General features: G+C 47.6%; 1 protein-coding gene across 5 annotated transcripts in view; it reads right to left on the reverse strand.

The window, feature by feature from the left end:
* TBC1D16 (TBC1 domain family member 16) overlaps positions 1 to 20,848 on the reverse strand; it is a 101,202-nt gene that overhangs the window by 11,824 nt on the left and 68,530 nt on the right. For 4 of the 5 annotated variants that reach the window (XM_037993235.2, XM_073005462.1, XM_008013164.3 and 1 more), the window contains exons 4-9: positions 5,146 to 5,307; positions 3,933 to 4,080; positions 2,899 to 3,066; positions 2,211 to 2,359; positions 1,368 to 1,502; positions 138 to 324 (exon numbers count right to left, since the gene is read on the reverse strand). In XM_037993235.2, coding sequence (XP_037849163.1) covers positions 138 to 324; positions 1,368 to 1,502; positions 2,211 to 2,359; positions 2,899 to 3,066; positions 3,933 to 4,080; positions 5,146 to 5,307 — 949 coding nt within the window. The remainder of the gene's footprint in view (positions 1 to 137; positions 325 to 1,367; positions 1,503 to 2,210; positions 2,360 to 2,898; positions 3,067 to 3,932; positions 4,081 to 5,145; positions 5,308 to 20,848) is intronic. The other variant, XM_008013163.3, reaches the window with a different exon arrangement.

A 20,848-nucleotide genomic window follows, 5' to 3' on the forward strand; every position in this document is an offset into this window, starting at 1 on the left:
AGTCCTATCCTGGCGTTTTCGCTGCCCACTGACCTATAGCAGCCAAGCCACGCGTCACCACGGCAACCCTGGTTACAAGGGGAGAGGCAGCATGGGCCCCCACATGCCCTCGGAGGTACCCGTCCTCTGAGCCTCACCAGTTGTTTCTCCATGTCCTCGTCCCGAGGGGAGCTGACAAAGATTGTGTTCTGCATCAAACCCACAAAGCACCAGAAGGTGTCTGATTCATCCAGGACCTCGGCCAAGATGGGTGCCACCAGGTCCGACATCCCCTGGGAATAGCCGACGGCAGGGTTGTACACGGCATAGTTCAGTAAGATTCTCCTGGGAGACAGTGGAGACAGCGGTAAGTGGGGATGACCCTCACCACAGCACACCGCCCAGCCCACAGAACCCCGAGCTGGAGACCCCGCCTTCCCTCACTTGCCTTCATCTCAGTGGAAGGCAGCTCTGCCATCATTTCAGAGCCCAAGCTTAGGTTCCAGACACACAGACCCTTGCTTTGCAAAAGGTAATGGCCTGGCTGGGCATGGTCACTCATGCCTATAATCCCAGCACTTTGGGAGGCCGAGGTGGGCAGATCACCTGAGGTCAGGAGTTCGACACTGGCCTGGCCAACATGGTGAAACCCTGTCTCTACTAAAAATACAAAACTTAGCCAGGCATGATGGGGTGCACGCCTGTAATCTCAACTACTAGGGAGGCTGAGACAGGAGAATAGGTTGAACCCGGGAAGTGGAGGTTGCAGTGAGCCGAGATCACATCACTGCACTCCAGTCTGGATGACAGAGCAAGACTCTGTCTCAAAAAAAAAAAAAAAAAAAAAAAAGTAATGGCCTGCTATTAGCTGCTGTCTAGGCCCAGAACCTTGAGAGCAGGGGTAAGGGGGAACATGGGTCTGATTTTCTGAAGGGTGGACTGCCTGTGACAAGGGGTGGGCTGGCAGGGATATTTCTGTGGGCTGCTAATTTTGTGCAATTATTTGCTAGGCTGCAGTAGAATGTCAGAGATGCTAGCCTCTGGCTCTGTGCAGCTGTATGACTGCAGGACCACCCATGGGGAGACGGAGGGGTGCGTGGGGAAGCTGGTTCATGGTTGGTGTGAGCCAAGCAAGGACAGGCTTGGTGGTGCCCAGGGGATAGAGGGGCTCTGCGGGCCCCACTGGCAGGGACCTGGGTGGCTTCCCTGGGATGCCACGGCTCTGAGATGCCAACTGAAGTAGCCCATGAGTAGCGTATCCTTCACTTCTGGGGCTTTGACCTATGAACCTGGAAGAGAGCCCCTGCAGAAAGTCGCTGGGGGCTCATCCACTTCCCAGGGTGGTCACGTGAGACTTGCAGGCTTGCAGATGGCTGGGGAGGGAGTACCTCATGCTCTCCACATTGGGATTGTCTTCCCCCCGGAAGAACTGGTTGTTCCGATCGGTCCGGACCACGTCTTTGTCCACAGTGAACTGCACGTTGCGCCAGAACGCTCTGTGCTCCTCAGGGGTCATGGAGAGCCTGTGTGGAGCCAACCACCGAGTCGGGTCAGTGGGTGGCACCCGGAGGCATCGCGTGGTGCACACATTCCAGGAAGTCACGCTCCCTCCCAACCCCCGTTCCCTGGATGGGAGCTGGGTGGCTGCCGCCGGCTGCAGACCCTCCCCAATGCGGTGGATGGGTGGCATGTATCCAAGGCTCTCCCTGATATTAACTCCGCCTCACAGGCTCCAGCGTACCAAAGAGAAGAACAAGTTGCAGCCTAATGGGTAATGAGGTCTTGGCCCTGGCCCAGTGTTCTGGAGGGGAGCTGAGCACAGCCCAGTGGCTTCACCCAGTCCCAGCCTCCTGGAGAGAGAGCTGACCCCAGTCCTGGGTTAGCAGAGCCCAAGTGGGACAGAGTCTCCGGATGCCTTCACCCCTCCAGGCCCTGCTCCCAGCCCCAGCCTTCAGCTGTGGGACATCAGTGCCTAGTTAAGTCTGTTGAACGAGAATTCTAAAACCTTGACATGTGAGCTAACGAGCCCCGCAGTTCCGAGGCCCGAGTGCTTGGTTTAATGACTGCACTTATCCCACCCTATCACTCACGTTCCTGGGAGACCCATTTTTGAAAGAAACTATGGGTCACGAAACATATTATCAATGCTGAATTGCACCTCAAATTGCCTTTTCAAATGACATTTTCCTCTGCGGCTTGGCGGGGTGGGCCGGGCTGGCCCCGGCGGTTACCTTTTCTGCTGGATCTCAGAGTACTCCTTTCGCTTCTGCAGCCGCAGCGCCTCCCGCTCCTCCGACGTGGACTCGTGGCTGTAATAGCGCAGCAGGAAGGGCCAGACCTCCCCCCGGATTGACACATCAATGCCGCCAAAGAAAATGGCCTGGAGGAAGCGGCAAAAGTTGGGGAGGGGATAAAACAGGGCAGCTCAAAGAACCCCCAAATCCCCAGAGATGTGTGTTTTGGTGGCTTTGGTGCGCCTGGATTCAGATCTCTGCAATTTGCACATATTTACAAGGGGAAAGCAGTGGTCTTCAATTCCCATACAGGACACAAACCCGGCTCATTTCAATGTCAATGCCCCCCCTGGGGTGGCGCTCAGATTAACGTGTCGTTCTCACGTCATGGCCTAATCCCTGGTTTTGGAAACGCTGCATTTCACTGCAAACCCTTCTATGCAGGCTGACACGGTATCCCCCCAAACCCTCGAGGGAGGTTTTTTTGTTTTTTTTTTTCCAACGCAGCAGCTTTGATTGCTTTATCGGAGTGTTCACAGAGAGCCTCACACAAGAAAACGGGGCTCTCCCAAGGAGGTGGCCCGTGGGTGCGGGCGGGCGGCCAGACCCTGGCCTCCTTCCCTCTTGCTCGTTCCCGGTTCCCGGCCGGCTCTCCACGGGGCAGCGGGGAGGGCTCAGACCTCACCTTCCGCAGCTTGTACTCCTCCTCCACCTGGCCCAGCTCGTTCAGGTGGTTGAGCCAGGCAGAGACGCCGAGCCTCTTGTACATGCTCTCCTCGGGGTGCGTCTCGGAGGACGGCAGCTTGGGGCGGCGGATGGAGAACTGCATGCATGTCTTATCGGGGGCGACCTGCTAAACGGGAGGAAAACTGGGCAAAGGTCAGGATCTCAGCCGTGCGGCTTCAGAGGCCAGCGGTGCTTTTCCCAGGATTAAAAGCCTCTCTCTCTTCTGAAAGGAGGGCAAGGGCCGTCCCTTGCATACAAACCCCTAAATGGCGAGCGTAATTAGGCGCAATTAAAATGAAAATACCTTCATCTTAAAATCGGTTTCCCTCTGTGGCTCTCTCCTCCCCGCCCACTGTGCCGCCGCCCCCCACTCTCTCCAACCCCAGCCGCAAAAACGGAATTAATGCCTCGTTCGGCCTAACTTCCCTCTGCCGGGAGGGCCTGCAATGAATTACATGTGATTGGCCACATACAAAGGGATCGCTGTCCTGCGAGCAGGGAGCCAGCCTGTCAGATTGTCTCCGCGAGCAGTCACGAATCCAGGGCAAAACTGCAGCTGACATTTAATTCAAAAATCAAAGGTTGTTCAATGTAGGGGGAAAAAAAGCCATGCTACTGTAATAAGGGAAGCCAGCAGGAGGCTCTGTGGGAAGGAAGGGAATTTTAAAGTCAGCCCTGTTTCTAATAAGCACATACAGTATCTTAAACAGATAATTAAAGAGCTCTTATTACATTTGTACGTAGATTGAGCAAAATATGGCAGGAAGTCTTGTCAAAACACGATTTTTCAAGTGCAGGGCACTGACTTTACAGAAAGCCCTGGGCACAGGTTTCAAACCTGAAGTTGCTGCTCTGAAGGCCAAAAGCTACCGTGGGTCACACCCCGTAAGCCCCCGGGCCCCGGAACCCAACACAGGACCCAGGAGGGAGATGGGGCCCGTGGGGGGTGGGAAGTGTCAACCGTGGGGCGTCTGGGGCAGTCTGCTGGGTTACCTGGTCTTTGAGCTGCATCTCGGTGCAGTATTTCCACTGCTGGAACACGTCGGACAGCTTGTCCAGGCCACCGTGGTGGAAGTGGAAGACCTTGTACTGGCTCTCTCGGCTGGCGACAACCAGCTGGCCGCTGGTGCAGGCCTCATCGCTGAAGGGCCATTGGAGAGGGGAGAGGAAAGCCCGATGAATATGTAAACACGGGGGTTTTATTTCCAAGTATAATCAGAGGCCACTGTCGCCAACCTCAGGAGCAGGAAACAGTGGGTCCCGGTGGAGTTGACTGCTGGCGGGAGGGGACAGAACTACACCGAACAAAAACCGTCACCCCCTTTGCTGAAGATGACAAAACTGCTCCTTCCTGGGGGGCCCTGGAGCTCCTCTCTGGAGACCTGCCAAAGTGACCTTCTCCCCACCACCACCTGCCCAGCTACATGGTCCCTGCAGTCCGGGAGACCTGGGTCCCAGTGCTGAGTGCCCTGGAATCCAGTTTTGAGCCCTGGCGGGCCATGTGCTAAGAGAACCTCCTGGGAACAGACCTCCTTCGTTGCGTGTGGGTGGAACTCTGGGAGAACCCTCCAGGGAAACTCACTAAACATCAGTCAGTGCTGTCAGCCCAACCCCGGCTGCCCTTAGATGAAAGGCTGGAATGTGGCTCTGGGTCTGGGAACCCCCCCCCAGCTTCTGGACACGCCGGCTTCTTCTAAGCCTGGGCCTCTTATTGGTGCTGTCTGCGGCTGGGCAGCCCTGACTATAAAGAGGAGGATCTGATGTGGGGAATGACTGCAGGAAACTAGGCATCGCCCACCCATCACGAAAGGAAGGGAGCCTCCATCCGGAAGGCTGCGGCCCGTCCCGCACAGGTGGCTGAGCTCCAGAGCATCTCCCGGGGATCAGACAGGCCTGCAGCTGCTACTGTCTGCCCTGGTTTGGTTTCTTCTCCCAAGCCAGAGTTGCAAGCAGTCGCTGGCTACCATCATGCTGAAGGTAGGGGAATGAGTCTGGTAGCTCACCTGGCCTGAGAACTGCCAGGGAGCCGCAGCGGGGAACCGCTGCCCGCAAGATCAGTGAGGGAGGAAGGCAGACGCTTGGGAAGACTCCATCCAGGGCCCTGCGTCCCCACGCCGTGCACTGCACCGGCCACAAAGCACAGGCTGCCAGGGAAAGCAAGCACACACAGACCAACTCCCAGGAGGCGTCCAGAGATGCTTCCTACCTGAAGAAAAGGCGGAGGGAGCGCATGTGGCCCAGGTCCACGCGGAACACACCACAGATCTGCTCTAGGGCGCACACCCGCTGCGGCTCGTCCCAGCGCGGGGTCTGCAGGAGGCCGTTGCTGTCCGGGAACCGCAGGCCGGTGTCGGAGCTGGATGGGGGGCTGGTGGAACAGGTCATGTGATGATGGCCACACATTACCCTGCCCACACCACCCAGAGGGGGACGGGGGCATGGGGAAAGTCATTTAAACCTACACAACAAGCTTAAACACACATACCGGCACGACTGAATATGCCCTGTAAACATTTGTGAATGAAGGCATGTATGAACCCCACTGCACAGTTCTACTTCCACTTGGATGGGAAAGCATTTTCATGATCAAATTCCATTCCACTTCAATAGAGGCAGTAAGTCGTCATCGTCCTGAGAGCCAAGATCACACTGACTGGGGTTCCTCGCTGGGTGACCTTGGCCAAGCCACCAAGCCTCTCTCAGCCTTCGTTTCCCCATGGGTAAAAGGAGGAGAATAACAAGGTTTGGTTTCCCTACAGCATGGGGCTGAGCTTTACTGAAAGTAGCTGTTTTGTGATGATTTTAGATAGCATGGGGCTTCCGCCGTGGTTTAAACCAGCTCATTGTTCTCCTGAAAAGTACTGGTTCAGTTTATGCTTTGGTTAGGAAACATTTGGGTTTTCAGTACTATTAATAACGTCATGAGCATTTATGAAAACACTGACTATGGGCCTGGCCCTGAGCTACTGCTTCTCAGGTGCTTTTATTGCATTTAATCTTCACAAAAATCCTCTGAAATGAATAGTGGTATTACCCCATTGTAAAGAAGAGGCAACTGAAGCCCAGAGAGGTTAAGTAACTTGCCCAAGGTCACACAGCTGGCAAGTGGTGGAGCGGAGATTAGAACCCAAGCTTTGTGGCCCATGTTCTCACCAGCATATTGTGCAGCTGTCTGCAGTTCAGCAGGACAACCCCATTTATTCTGTTATTTTTTATGAGTTTGTTACATTCCAAATTGCTAAATATTTTATTATACGGATTCAGCCACATCACAGGTTAAATCCTGTCTCTTGAGATTTTTTCTTCTCTTTTTTCTTTTTTTTTTTTTTTGAGACAGAGTCTCGCTCTGTCACCCAGGCTGGAGTGCATGGCGCGATCTCAGCTCACTTCAACCTCTGCTTTCCAGGTTCAAGTGATTCTCCTGCCTCAGCCTCCCGAGTAGCTGGGATTACAGGCGTCTGCCACCATAACTGGCTAATTTTATATTTTTAGTACAGATGGGGTTTCACCATGGTGACCAGGCTAGTCTTGACCGCCTGACATTAGGTGATCTGCCCACCTCGGCCTCCCAAAGTGCTGGAATTACAGGCGTGAGTCATCGTGCCCAACCCTCTCTTGAGATTTAATAGTAATGTTTAGCAAATGCCTGCTAAAATAAAACCAGAGTAAAGGCAAGACTCAGTTCTGGACCCCAACTGCAGCGTCCCACAGAGACTCAGCTGTATTCACTGCTCCTGCTTCCTGTTTGAGCTCAGAACATAAAGTGTTGGAGGCCATCAATCCAGAGGCACTTCCTCCTCCAAGAAGCACCAGGTCTAAGTAAATAAAGCTCCTTTGAAGGGTTCCAGCACAATCCCTCCCCACTTGGAACTTCAAAGAGAGAAACCTGACTGGCCTTTCTAGAACCCTCTACTGTGTCAGGCACAGCCCTGGGCCTGGCGAATGGAAGGCGGCCTTTCTTCCTCACCTGCCTAAGGAAGTCAGCTGAACAGGCCCTCCCACTGCTGGGGTCCCTGGGCTCTCAAGGAAACGGAGTCAGGTAAAACCAGATCAGAGATGGGCACATGGGCCCATCACCCAAACTGCCGTGGCTGCGCCATGGACGGGCCCAGAAGGCCGAGGGCTCCCGAAATCTTCTCAAGCTGACCTCTGACCCTGTGGAGCTGTGCTTCGGAATCGTTGCTCACAATACAGGGCAGGTCTCGGGTCTGAGGCCCCACCGCACCCATGGGTGCCCCCTTTCATCATCTGCTCCCTGCACCGCGGGGCTGCTGTGGCTGGGAGAGCTGCTGCCCCGCGTGCTGCCCACCGGCCTGACCCACCGGGTGGGGCCATTAGAGGGTGGCATCCTTCCCGGCCTCCTCCCCCAGCCTTCTTACCACACCCAACGGCAGAATCCCCTGAACCTGCACGTCCCTCCCAGCACACTGTGTCCGCCTCACCGTACGGGGCAGGCCAAGGTTCCCAGCAACCAGAGAGAACACAGAGACTCGCTTTGGCAGTCACGGGTGGAAGGCCCCCTTCCCTGCTGCTGTGGCCAGAGAAGACTGGTCCCCTAGAGGGCCAGAGCCAATTTCAAATCAGACAAGAGTCCCGGACACAGGAGCCACCGCACACCTCCCCCAGCAACATGCCTCCGGGCAGAAGTTGGCTTAAACCCTCTCACAACCCCTTGGGGCAAATTATTTGCACTAATTAATTGATTGATTCATTAATTCAAGACACTGTGCTTGGGACCTACAGCTGGGTTCCATAGGCTCCAACTAGAGCGAAGGTGATGGAGACCTCAGTTCGCTTTAATTGGGGTATGTCTGGCAGGTACCCTGTGTGGTCATGGAGGACGAGGTCTGGTGCCCCTCAAGGCTGCTGTGGAGTGGGGGTTGCATCGTGTCTCTTCATCTTCAGCTCCTGGCCCTGGCTTGGCACAGAACACACAGCCATTTAATAGTCATGCCTGAAGTGAAAATGTAAAGTGTCTGGGAATTTTGAAGTCATAGAAAAAAATGTTTAAAGAAAATAAACTACAGGGAAAATGAAATATGTACAGTGTTTTATTTTTGCTTATCTTTCTACACACGTAAAGCAATTTGGTTTTAAGAACATTCATATATGCTGCAAATAATTTAGCTTGTTCATAAAATTATGTGATGCATTAAAACTGAAAGGATGGGTTTTGCAGGCAATAACTCCCAAGATGCTATTACGTTAAAAATATCTCATACATAAAACTAGAAGATGCTAAACTTTAAGAAATGTAGCAGTTCTTCATTTCTATCATTTTCTGAAGACCACCAAAATTTAAAAGCAATAATGAAAAAAAGTCAGCAATATCACTGGAAAACACAAAAACTGGGTTCTCTCTCCACCACAGTAAACTACGCCACGTCAGACACACAGATAGAGATTTGAACTGGCCTCAAATTCTTCACAGCTCATCTTATCAAGGATAGCACCTGTCTCTCCACCCCTGAATCTAGGTGGGCCTTTTTTGACCAATAGTATGTAGCAAACATGATGTTAGGTGAGTTCTGGGGCCTGGGCAGCCCCTCACTCTCCCTCTTGGCACAGGCAAGACAGACAGACAAGAGTTCATGAGAGACACACGCAACTGGCAGTCAGCACCAGAGCCCCGACACCTGTCAACGGAGGCCACTCCAGACCCTCCACGCAACCAAGCCTCCTGGTGGCTGCAACGACCTGAGTGAATTCCAGGGAGCCCAGCAGACCAGCCTGTCCCAGCCCAGCCCAAACCAAAGGCCTGTGAGCAAAGAAGCGGTTTCTTGTTTGTTTGTTTTTTAAAGACAAGGTCTCTCTCTATCCCCCTGGCTGAAGTGCGGTGGTGCAAACACAACTCACTGCAGCCTCAACCTCCCAGGCTCCAGCGATCCTCCAGCCTCAGCCTCCCAAGTAGCTGGTACTACCGGCACCCACCACCACCACACTCAGCTAATTTTTGTATTTTTTATAGAGACGGGGTTTTGCCATGTTGCCCAGGCTGGTCTCAAACTCCTGAGTTCAAGCGATCCGTCCACCTTGGCCTCCCAAAGTGCTGGGACTACAGGTGTGAGCCCCTGCACCGGGCCCGGTGGTTGCTTTAAGTTGCTAAGTTTGAGGGTGATTTGTTCCACAGCAATAGATTACTGACACGCGCAGGACAGGCCAGCTCTCAGAAAAAGCTTGAGGGGGAGGAAGACACCTTCAAACATATTGAGCTGTGGTTCTCAAGGTTAGAGACACCAGGGCCAGATTTTAGCATTATTTAAAATACCTAAACTGCTAACTTTCCTCTTGCTTTTCTTTGTCCTGAGCTTTTTGAGTTTGCTGAACAAAAAGTCGATGGGAACCCAGCTGTAGGTCCCAAGCACAGTGTCCTGAATTAATGAATCAATCAATTAATTAATGCAAATAATTTGCCCCTAAGGGGTTGTGAGAGGGTTTAAGCCAACTTCTGCCCGGAGGCACATTGCTGGGGGAGGTGTGCGGTGGCCCCTGTATCCGGGACTCTTGCCTGGATAGAAATTGGCGCTGACCCTCCAGGGGACCAGCCTTCTCCGGCCACAGCAGCAGGGAGGGGGCCTTCAACCCGTGACTGCCAAAGCGAGTCTCTGTGTTCTGTCTGGTTTCTGGAAATTTTGGCATGCTCCGTTCAGTGAGCGGGACACAGTATGCTGGGAGGGACTTGTAGGTATTGGAGGAGTGGGCAGGGTGTGCTTGGTGTGCTGGGTTGGGAGAGGAGGCTGTGATGGGAGAGGAGGCTGGAAAGAATGACACCCTTTGGTGGTTCCCCATAATTGCCAAAACCTGGAAACCACCAAGATGTCCTTCGGTGGTGAATGGATAAATACGTTTAAATAACTGTGGTACAGCCAGACGAGGGAATATATTACTCATCATTAAAAAGAAATGAGCTGTCAAGCTGTGAAACAACACGGAGGGAGCTTCGACGAATCTTATGAAGGGGTTTACTAAGCGAAGGGACCCAGTGTGACGAGGCTGCACCCTGTGGGATTTCAATTCTAGGACACTCTGGAAAAGGCAAAACCATGGAGACGGTGACAAGATCAGTAGTTGCCAGGAGCTGGTGGGGAGGTAGGAAGGTGAAGCACGGAGAACTTTTAGGGCAGTGACACACTGGTATGACACCAGAGTGGTCACGGTGACATGTGTCATTATATATTTGTCCAGACCCATAGGACGTACAAGATGGAGTGTGAATGTCGACATAAACTATGGACTCTGGGTGACAATGACGTATGGGCTTGTGAGTTGTAACACGAGTCCCACTCTGGTGGGGGAGGCTGTGCGTGTGGGGGGAGGGAGTGGATGAGAATTCTCTGTACTCTTCACTCAATTTTGCTGTGAATCTAAAACAGTTCCAAAAAATAAAATCTATTTGAAAAAAACCCCCAACAAAACAAAATGAATAGCCAAAGAAACTGGGACATACATATGATAAAGATTAACATCTTTAATATGCAAAAAAGTATGTAAATTAAAAAGAAAAATATAAATGCCCAACAGAAAACGGGCAAAAGGAAAATAAAAAATTTAGTAGAGAATAAATACAAATAATGAATAAAATTTCCAGGCCCAGGGTAATGCAATAAATGGAAATATAAACAGGATAGCATGGTGGGGGGGTGGTTTATGAAATTGGCATCAATTAACAAATTATAAAATCTAGTGCGGTAAAGGATTTGGGGAAACAGACATTCTCGTTCAGCTCAGGGGGAGGAAGAATAGAAACTGACCAATTTTTTTTTTTTTCTGAGATGAAGTTTTTTGCTCTTGTTGCCCAGGCTGAAGTGCAATGGCACGATCTTGGTTCACTGCAACCTTCGCCTCACAGGTTCAAGCGATTCTCCTGCCTCAGTCTCCCAAGTAGCTGGGACTGCAGGCGCCTGCCCCCATGCCTGGCTAATTTTTGTATTTTTAGTAGAGATGGGGTTTCGCTATGTTGGTCAGGCTCGTCTGGAACGCCTGACCTCGTGATCCACCTGCCTCAGCCTCCCAAAGTGCTGGGATCACAGGTGTGGGCCACCATGCCCGGCCCTGACCAAATATTTCTGAATGGCAATTTGGAAACAAGATACCAAAGGCTTAAAAATGTTTATCCATTTTGACTTTTCACTTTCATTTCTAGGAATGAATCCTAAGGAAATAGCCAGAGGTTCCCACAATAAAGGCGCACATGCATAGATGCAGAAAAGCATTTGACAAAAATTGAATGCTCATTTATGACAAAACTGTCTACAAACTAGGAATGGAAGAGAAGCTCCTCAAACTGATAAAGGCACCCACGGATATTCCACCGTTAGCATCATACTTAATGGTAAAAGATGGAATTTTTTCCCCCCAAGAGCAGGAACAAGATAAGAATGCCTGCTCCCACCACTTCTAGTCCATGTTCTCACAGAGGCCCTGGCCTCTGCATCAGACAAGAAAAGGAAATAAAATGCATAAAGACCGGAAAAGAAGGAATAAAACTGTCCCTGTTTTCAGCTGATACAACTGTTCACCTGAAAAACCTTCTGGAATTTGTAAAACAATCTTTAAAACTAATAACTGAATTTCACAAAATTGCAAGATAAAAAGTTAAGAGAGAAAAATTAATTGTATTCTTAAACAGTAGCAATGCACAATTGGAACATGAAATAAATAAAACATTAAATTTACAGTAGCAAAAAAATCCCCATATGAAACACTTAGGAATAAGCCTGACAAAAGACATTCAAGAACATCATACTGAAAAACACAAAAATTGCTGAGATAAGTCAAATAGGATCTTAGGAAATGGAGAGAAGCACCACGTCCATGGAATAAAACAGTCAACATGGTTAAGACGACAATCTTGCCAGACTGACCTATAGATTCAACACAAGCCCAATCAAAATTCCAACAGGAAGTTTTACTAAAATTGATAAGCTGACCCCAAAATTTTGAGCTCGTATAACCAGAGCGACTATAAAAAAGAAGCACAAAGTTGGAGGATTCATCTGATTTTGAGACCTACATAGCTATCATCAAGATAGTTTGGTATTGGTGAAAAGATAACTATGGTGAAATAGGCAAATAATCAGTGGAACATAACAGGGTCCAAAAATATCAATTGATTATTTACAAAAGTGCAAAGACAATTCAGGGGAGAAAGGATGGCTTTTCATCAAACGATGCTGGATCAACAGGATATCTGCATGAAAAAAATTAACATCAACTCTTTTCTCCCATCACTCCCCCAGATTAACTCAAAATGGATCACAGACCTAGATGTGAAACCTAAAACAGGAAACTTCCAGAAGAATCTGTAAGAGAAAACCTGTGTAACCTTAGAATAGGCCCAGGTTTCTTAGATAGAACACAAAAAACACAAACTATAAAGGAAATAATAAATTAGAAAATTAAAGACTTTTTTTTCATCAAAATACTCCAATAAAGGAAACAAAAATGCAAGTCACAGACTGGGAGAAAATATTCACAAAACATATAGTCAATAAAAAACTTGTATCCAGAGTATGTATAAGAAACTCTTAAAATACAATAGTATTGTTAGACAAAGGTTTCTTAGACCAGACACCAACATACGACTGTAAGTGAAAAAAAAAAAAATTAATCTTCATTAAAATGAAAACCTTCTACTCTCTAAGAGATATTATTAAGAAAATAAAAAAGATAAGCCACAGATTGGGAAAAAGATATTTGCCAAATGCTGATATGATAAAGGGTTTATCATATAAATCAGTAATATGTTTTAAATCATCATTCTATACAGAATATAGAAAAGGTCCTCAAAACTTAGTAATAAGAAATCACAATCTGGCCGGGTGCAGTAGTTCAAGCCTGTAATCCCAGCACTTTGGGAGGCCGAGACGGGTGGATCACGAGGTCAGGAGATTGAGACCATCCTAGCTAACGTGGTGAAAACCCGTCTCTACTAAAAAATACAAAAAACTAGCCGGGCGAGGTGGCGGGCGCCTGTAGTCCCAGCTACTCGGGAGGCTGAGGCAGGAGAATGGCGTGAATCCGGGAGGTGGGGCTTGCAGTGAGCTGAGATCCGGCCACTGCACTCCAGCCTGGGCGACAGAGCGAGACTCTGTCTCAAAAAAAAAAAAAAAAAAAAAAGGAAAACACAATCCAAAAATGGGCAAAATATTTGAAAAGACATTTCACCAAAGAAGATATTCAGATGGCCAAGAAGCATATGAAAAGGTGCACAACACCATTCATTATTAGAGAAACGCAAATAGACACCTCAATGCAATCTAAAGGAACATGACGTGATCCGCCACGCAGCTATTGGAATGACTGAAAAACAAATTAACGAGGCCGTGAGCAAGGCAGCTCAAGTTTGTAATCCTAGCACTTTGGGAAGCCGAGGCGGGCAGGTGACCTGAGCTCAGGTGTTCAAGACCAGCCTGGGCAACATGGTGAAATCCTGTTTCTGCTAAAAATACAAAAAATTAGTGGGCGTGGTGGCGTACCCCTGTAATCCCAGCTACTCTGGAGGCTGAGGCAGGAGAATCGCTTGAACCCCGGAGGCGAGGCTGCAGTGAGCCGACATCATGCCACTGCACTTCAGCCCGAGTGACAGAGTGAGACTCTCAAAAAAACCCCACAAAACAAAAAACCAAAAACCCAAAAAAAACCCAAAGGAATGAAACTGAACTGAGTGCTGGCCAGGAGGCGAGAGTAACGGAGCTCCCCTACCACGTGACGGGAAGTTAAATGATAGAACCTTTCTGGAAAACTGTTCGGCAGTGTCTTATAAAGTCAAACACACCCCTACCATATGACTCAGCAATCCCCCCCAGGTGTTTACCCAAAATACATGGAAAATGTTCACACGAAATCTGTGTGTGAATGTTTATAGCAGTTTTATTCATCATTGCAAAAAACAAGAAACAACACAAACGTCTTTCAACTGGTGAATGGCTAAACAATGGTACATCTGAACAAGGGAATACATATGCCTCAGCAATAAAAAGGAACAAACTGCTGGTATGCATGATGACATGGAGGCATCTCAGATGTATTAAGTAAAAGAAGCCAGACACAAAAAGCTACATGAGAAGATACTCAGCATCCTTTGTAGTCAGGGAAATGCAAATTAAAACTACAATGAGATACTCTTACTCACCTATTACAATGGCTACAGTGGACAAGACTGATTATAGCAAGTGTTGCTGAGGACACGGAGGAAGTGGAACTCTCACGAACTGCTGGTGGGAATGCAACATGGCACAGTCACTTTAGGAAAACAGCTCAGCAATATCTTAAAAATTAAACACATGCCTGTTTCCAGTTATTCCATTCCCAAGTATTTACCAAGAGAAAAACGTTATGTCCACATGCAAAGACTTGCACATAAATGTTTGTAACAGCATTATCTAAAATAGCTAAGAACTGGCCGGGCACAGTGGCTCATGCCTGTAATCGCAGCACTTTGGGAGGCTGAGGCCGGTGGATCACCTGAGGTCCGGAGTTTGAGACCAGCGTGACCAACATGGTAAAACGCTATATCTACCAAAAATACAAAAAATTAGCCGGGCGTGGTGGCAGGCACCTGTAATTCCAGCTACTCGGGAGGCTGAGGCAGGAGAATTGCTTGAACCCTGGAGGCGGAGGTTGAAGTGAGCCAAGATTGTGCCAATGCACTCAGCCTGGGCAAGAAGAGTAAAACTCCATCTCAAAAAAATTAAAATTAAAGTTAAAATTAACAATAAAATAACAAAATAAAATAGCTAAGAACTGAAAACCACCCAGGGTTTATCAACAGCCAACGCAGTAATGAATTGTGGTCTGTACATACCACGGCATACTACTCAGCAGTAACACACAACAACATGGACGCAAGAAAAAATTATTACGCTGATTGAAGAAGCAGGATGAAAAACGAGCGTGTACTGTGTGATCCCATTTACGTAAAATTCTAGGAAAGGCAAACGAATCTAGAGTGACGCAAAGCAGATGTAACTTTTTTCCTTTTTCCTATTATTTTATTGTGTTAAAATATACCCATCATCAAATTTACCATCTCAACCTCTTTTTTTTTTTTTTTGAGACAGAGTCGTCTCACTCTGTTGCCCAGGCTGGAGTGCAATGGTGCGATCTCGGCTCACTGCAACCTCCGCCTCCTGGGCTCAAGCAATTCTCCTGCCTCAGCCTCCCAAGTAGCTGGGATTATAGGCACGCACCACCACGTCCGGCTAATTCTTGTATTTTTAGTAGAGATGGGGTTTCATCATGTTGGCCAGGCTGGTCTCGATCTCCCGACCTCAGGTGATCCACCCGCCTCAGCCTCCCAAAGTGCTGGGACTACAGGCATGAGCCACCATGCCTGGCCCCATCTCAACCATTTTTTTAATGTACAGTTCAGTGGTATTAAATACATTTCTAACGTTGTGCAATGATCATCACTTTCCATTTCCAAAACTCTTTTCATCTTGTAAAACTAAAGCTCTATACCTATTAAACAGCAGCTTCCAGGCCAGACATGGTGGCTCACGCCTGCAATCCCAGCACGCTGGGAGGCTGAGGTGGGCGGGTCACTTGAGGTCAGGATTTTGTGACCAGCCTGACCATTATGATGAAATCCCATCTCTACTAAAAATACAAAAATTCACGGTGGCTCATGCCTGTAATCCCAGCACTTTGAGAGGCTGAGAGGCAGGCAGATCACCTGAGGTCAGGAGTTCGAGACCAGCCTGACCAATATGATGAAACCCCATCTCTACTAAAAATACAGAAATTAGCCAGGTGTGGTGTCATGAGCCTGTAATCCCAGTTACATGGGAGGCTGAGACAGAAGAATCGCTTGAACCCAGGAGGCAGAGGTTGCAGTGAGCCGAGATCGCACCATTGCACTCCAGCCTGGGCAACAAGAGCGAAATTCCGTCTCAAAAAAAAAAAAAAATCAGCCAGGCATGGTGGTGGGCGCCTGTAATCCCAGCTACTTGGGGAAGACTGAGGCAGGAGAAGTGCTTGAACTCAGGAGCTGGAGGTTGCTGTGAGCCGAGATCATGCCACTGTACTACAGCCTGGGTGACAGAGTGGGACTCCATCTCAAAAAAAAAAAAAAAAAAAAAGCCCATTAGCTTCCCATTGCCACCTTCACACGCCAAGCAACATCAACTGTCTGTCTCAGTGAATCTGACTACTCTTAGCACCTAATCTCAGTGAAATTATACAGTACTGTCTTTTTGTGACTGACTTATGTCACTTAGCATAATGTCCTCCGGGTTCATCCATGCTGTAGCGTGGATCAGAATTGCCTTCCCTTTTTTTTTTTTCTCTTTTTTTTTTTTTGAGATGGAGTCTCACTCTGTTACCCAGGCTGGAGTACAGTGGCACAGTCTCGGCTCACTGCAACCTCCACCGCCGGGGTTCACGCCATTCTCCTGCCTCAGCCTCCCAAGTAGCTGGGACTACAGGCGCCCACCACCACACCTGGCTAATTTTTTGTATTTTTAGTAGAGACGGGGTTCCACCGTGTTAGCCAGGATGGTCTCGATCTCCTGACCTCGTGGTCCATCCGCCTCGGCCTTCCAAAGTGCTGGGATTACAGGCTTGAGCCACGGCACCTGGCCTCCTTCCCTTTCATGGCTGAGTAATATTCCATTGCACGGATGGACCACATTTTGTTTATCTTTTCATCCACCATTGATGGGTTGCTCCATGTTCTTATTGTGAATAATGCTGTGAAGCCATGGTGTCCAGATATCTGTGTCCCTGCTTTCAATTCTTTTGGGTATATACCCAGAAATGGAATTGCTGGATGATATGGTCATTCTATTTTTCATTTTTTGAGGAACTGCCATACTGTTTTCCACAGCAGCTGTACCACCTGAGATTCCTGCCAGCAATGCACAGGGATTTCGATTTCTCCACATCCTCACCGACACTTGTTACTTTTTATTTTTTGATAGTAGCCATCCTTATGGGTGGGAGGTTGTATTCATTGGAGTTTTGATTTTGCATTTCCCTGATGATTAATGATATTGAGTACCTTCATGTGCTTACCGGGCATTTGTGCATCTTCTTTGGAGATACGTCTTTTCGAATCCTTTGACCATTTTTGAATTGGGTTGTCTGGGGTTTGATTTTGTTTGTTTGTTTGGTTGGTTGATTGTTTTTTGTGTTTGTTTGTTTGTCTGTTTTGGAGACAGAGTCTTGCTCTGTCATCCAGGCTGGAGTACAGTGGCATGATCTCGGCTCAAGGCAACTTCTGCTTTCCAGGTTCAAGCTATTCTCCTGCCTCAGCCTCCCAAGTAGCTGGGATTACAAACGTACCCCACCGTGCCCAGCTAAGTTTTGTATATTTGGTAGAGACGGGGTTTCACCATGTTGGCCAGGCTGGTCTCGAACTCCTGACCTTAGGTGATTTTGCCTACCTCAACCTCCCAAAGTGCTGGGATTACAGACGTGGGCCACCATGTCCAGCCAGTTACTGTTTTTTTTTTTTTTTTTTTTTTTTTTTTTTTTAATTGTTGTTGAGTTTTAGGAGTTCTCTACATATCCTGGGCAATTATTCCTTATTAAACATATATGACCTGCAAATATTTTCCCCCATTCTGTGGGTTGCCTTTATACCCTGCTGATACTATATTTTGATGCACACATTTTTAAATTTTTCATGAGGTCCAGTTTATTTTTTTAATTGCCTGTGCTATTGGTGTCATATCCAAGAAATCATTGCCAAATTGCAGATAAGACATTGGGAGACATGAAGAAACTTCTGGGGGTGATGGATCTGTTCATTATCTTGATTGTGACGATGGCTCCATGAGTGTATATTATATGTGTCCAAACTGATCAAATTGTGCACTTTAAACACATGTGGTTGATTGTACAATTATACTTCAAGAAAGTTGTAAAAAAAACCACCAATATTCAACTCTCAGTACTATTGCTAAATTTTCAACCATAGGAGAATACTTCAATATATTGTGGCACATTCATATGATGCAACACCATTAAGCAACTATAAAATATTTAATAAAAGTATGTGATGACCAGAGACATCCTCACACTATTATGCTGAATGAAGAAAGTAGGATGCAAAACTATTTTAAAAATGCTATCAATACTGTTTTATATATAATATAGATTGACAGGTATATCTATGCAAATGTAGAATTAGAAAATAATACTAAAACTATAATAATGATCATATCTAGATGGCATGTCTATAATATACTTTCATCGCATTAAAAGAATTTTCTAAAAGGCATAATGTATCATTTTGATAATCAGAAATCATAAGTTAATTTTCTGTACCAATTTTTTTTTTTTTAGGCGGACTCTTACTCTGTCACCCAGGCCGAAGTGCAGCGGCGTGATCTTGGTGGCTCACTGCAGCCTCCGCCTCCCAGGTTCAAGTGATTCTCCTGCCTCAGCCTCCCAAGTAATTGGGATTACAGACATGTGCCACCACGCCTGGCTAATTTTTTTGTAATTTTAGTACAGACGGAGTTTCACCATGTTGGCCAGGCTGGTCTCGAACTCCTGACCTCAAATGACCTGCCTGCCTTGGCCTCCCAATGTGCTGGGATTACAAGTGTGAGCCACCGCGCCTGGCCTGTACTAATTTTTTTAAAAAGAAGCCTGTGTGTCTTTTAATATCATATTTTAAAAAATAATAATTTAGAAAGGAAAAAGGTGAAGCAAAATAACCAATTATCGTCATGGCTACCATTTATTGGAGCTTCCTGTGTGCCAGGAGCTCTCCTAATTGCTATGGAGACTTCCTTATGTAAACCCTGTGGGTGAGACAGCACTAACCCCATTTTATAGCTAAGGAGACCGAGGCCAGGAATCATGTCCTCAGGTTTCAGAATGGCCCACAGCAGGGCAGGACGGACAGTTAGGCGTGGCCGATGGGAAGCTCACGTTCCTGACTCTTTCGGCATATGCCTTCCAGAGACAGCGGTCATAATGACTGGAAAAGAAGACAACACGCTAAAAACAACATCTATGAAAGAATGCCCCTGCAACCATGTCCACTTCTCCCCTTCACCCCTGCTCCTGGCTCAGAAACTATCAACAGTCAGCTTTGTCTGCCAGTCAAACTCCCATCCATAGATGGGTACTGAGCCCACCCCACACGTTGGCCTGGATGCCTCTTTCCTCATTTTCCCTAGTATGAGTTTCCTAGGGCGGCTGCAGGAAACACCACAGCTGCATGGCTTAAAGCAATACGAATGTGTTCTCTCACACTTCTGGACACCAGAAGCCTGAAGCCAAGGTGCCAGCAGGCCACATTCCCTCTGAAAGTCTAGGAGACTCCTCCCTTGAGTCTCCCCAGCTTCAGGCAGTTCCTGGCATCTGTGGCCTTCCGTGGCTTGCAGCTGTATCGCTCCAGTCTCTGCTCCATCATTATGTGGCCTTCTTCCCTCCGTGTATGGGTCTACTGTGTCTCTGTTTTCCCTTCTTAGAAGGATACCACTCGCTGGATTAGAGACCACCCTAATCCAGAATGACCTCATCTTGACTAATTGCAAAGACTCTATTTCCAAGTAACATTGCAATCTGAGTTTCCAGGTGGACATGAATTTGAGGGAACACTCTTCAATCCAGTATGTCCCTTACCACGCCCCCACTAGATCACAGGCAAACATGACAGCTCACTTCCTTTCCATACCCCAGGACCTCCTCTCTCCAGGATTTGCTTATGTGGGTCCCTCTGCTCTGTCCCTCTCTTTTGATTCTTCCTGCTCTCCAAGGCCCCGCTCAAACCCTACTTCCTCCAGGTGGCTTCCCTTCAATCCTCAGGGAAACCACTAAGCCAAGTGTCTGAGACATGCAGCAGGTCCAATATATGCTAATTTCCCTTTATCCCCTGGAAAATCCTTAGAAACTTATCAGTCTTTTTTTTTTTTTTTTTTTTTTTTTGAGACAGAGTCTCCCTCTGTCGCCCAGGCTGGAGTACAGTGGCCGGATCTCAGCTCACTGTAAGCTCCGCCTCCCGGGTATACGCCATTCTCCTGCCTCAGCCTCCCGAGTACCTGGGACTACAGGCGCCTGCCGCCTTGCCCGGCTAGTTTTTTGTATTTTTTAGTAGAGACGGGGTTTCACCGGGTTAGCCAGGATGGCCTCGATCTCCTGACCTCGTGATCCGCCCGTCTCGGCCTCCCAAAGTGCTGGGATTACAGGCTTGAGCCACTGCGCCCGGCATCAGTCTTTTTTTTTAATGTGTTTTGCTTTTGACTTTGTATAAAAGTCATTTGTTGAAACAAAAACAAGATGAAAACATTACAAGAAAATAAAACTTTAGATCCCTTTGAATAGACCCCAAAATCCTCAACAAAATACTAGCAAGCTGAACCCAACAACATGTAAGAAGAGTTGTACACCATGACCAAGTGGGGCTCATCTCAGGAATGCATGACTGGTTCAACATATGAAAACAGATCGATGTAAGACACTAGATTAGTAAAATAAAAGACAGGAAACACAAGATCATCTCAAAAGATGCAGAAAGACATTTAACAAATCCAACAGCATTTCAAAATAAAAACATTCACTAAACTAAAAATGGAAAGGAACTTCCTCAGTCTAATAAATGGCATATATGAGAAACCAACAACTTAAAAAAAAAAACCCCACAAATTTAATTGTGAAAGACTGAAAGCTTTCCCCCATATGACTGGGACCAAGACAAAGATATTCACTCTCACTACTTCTAGTCGACATTGTGCTGGAAGGCCTACCTGGGAAATTAGGCAAGATAGAGAAATAAAAGGCAAAAAGATTTTAAAAATAAAATCTTTGAAAGAAATAAAATTTTAAAAAGGAAAAGGAAGAAGATTGAAAAAAAAGAGTAAAACTATATTAACAGACGACATGATCTAGCATATAGAATATCGTTAGGAGTCTACACACAAACACACATAGAAAACCCACTAAAACCAATA

This window comes from Chlorocebus sabaeus, chromosome 16 (assembly GCF_047675955.1).
Source record: "Chlorocebus sabaeus isolate Y175 chromosome 16, mChlSab1.0.hap1, whole genome shotgun sequence".
NCBI lineage: Eukaryota > Metazoa > Chordata > Mammalia > Primates > Cercopithecidae > Chlorocebus > Chlorocebus sabaeus.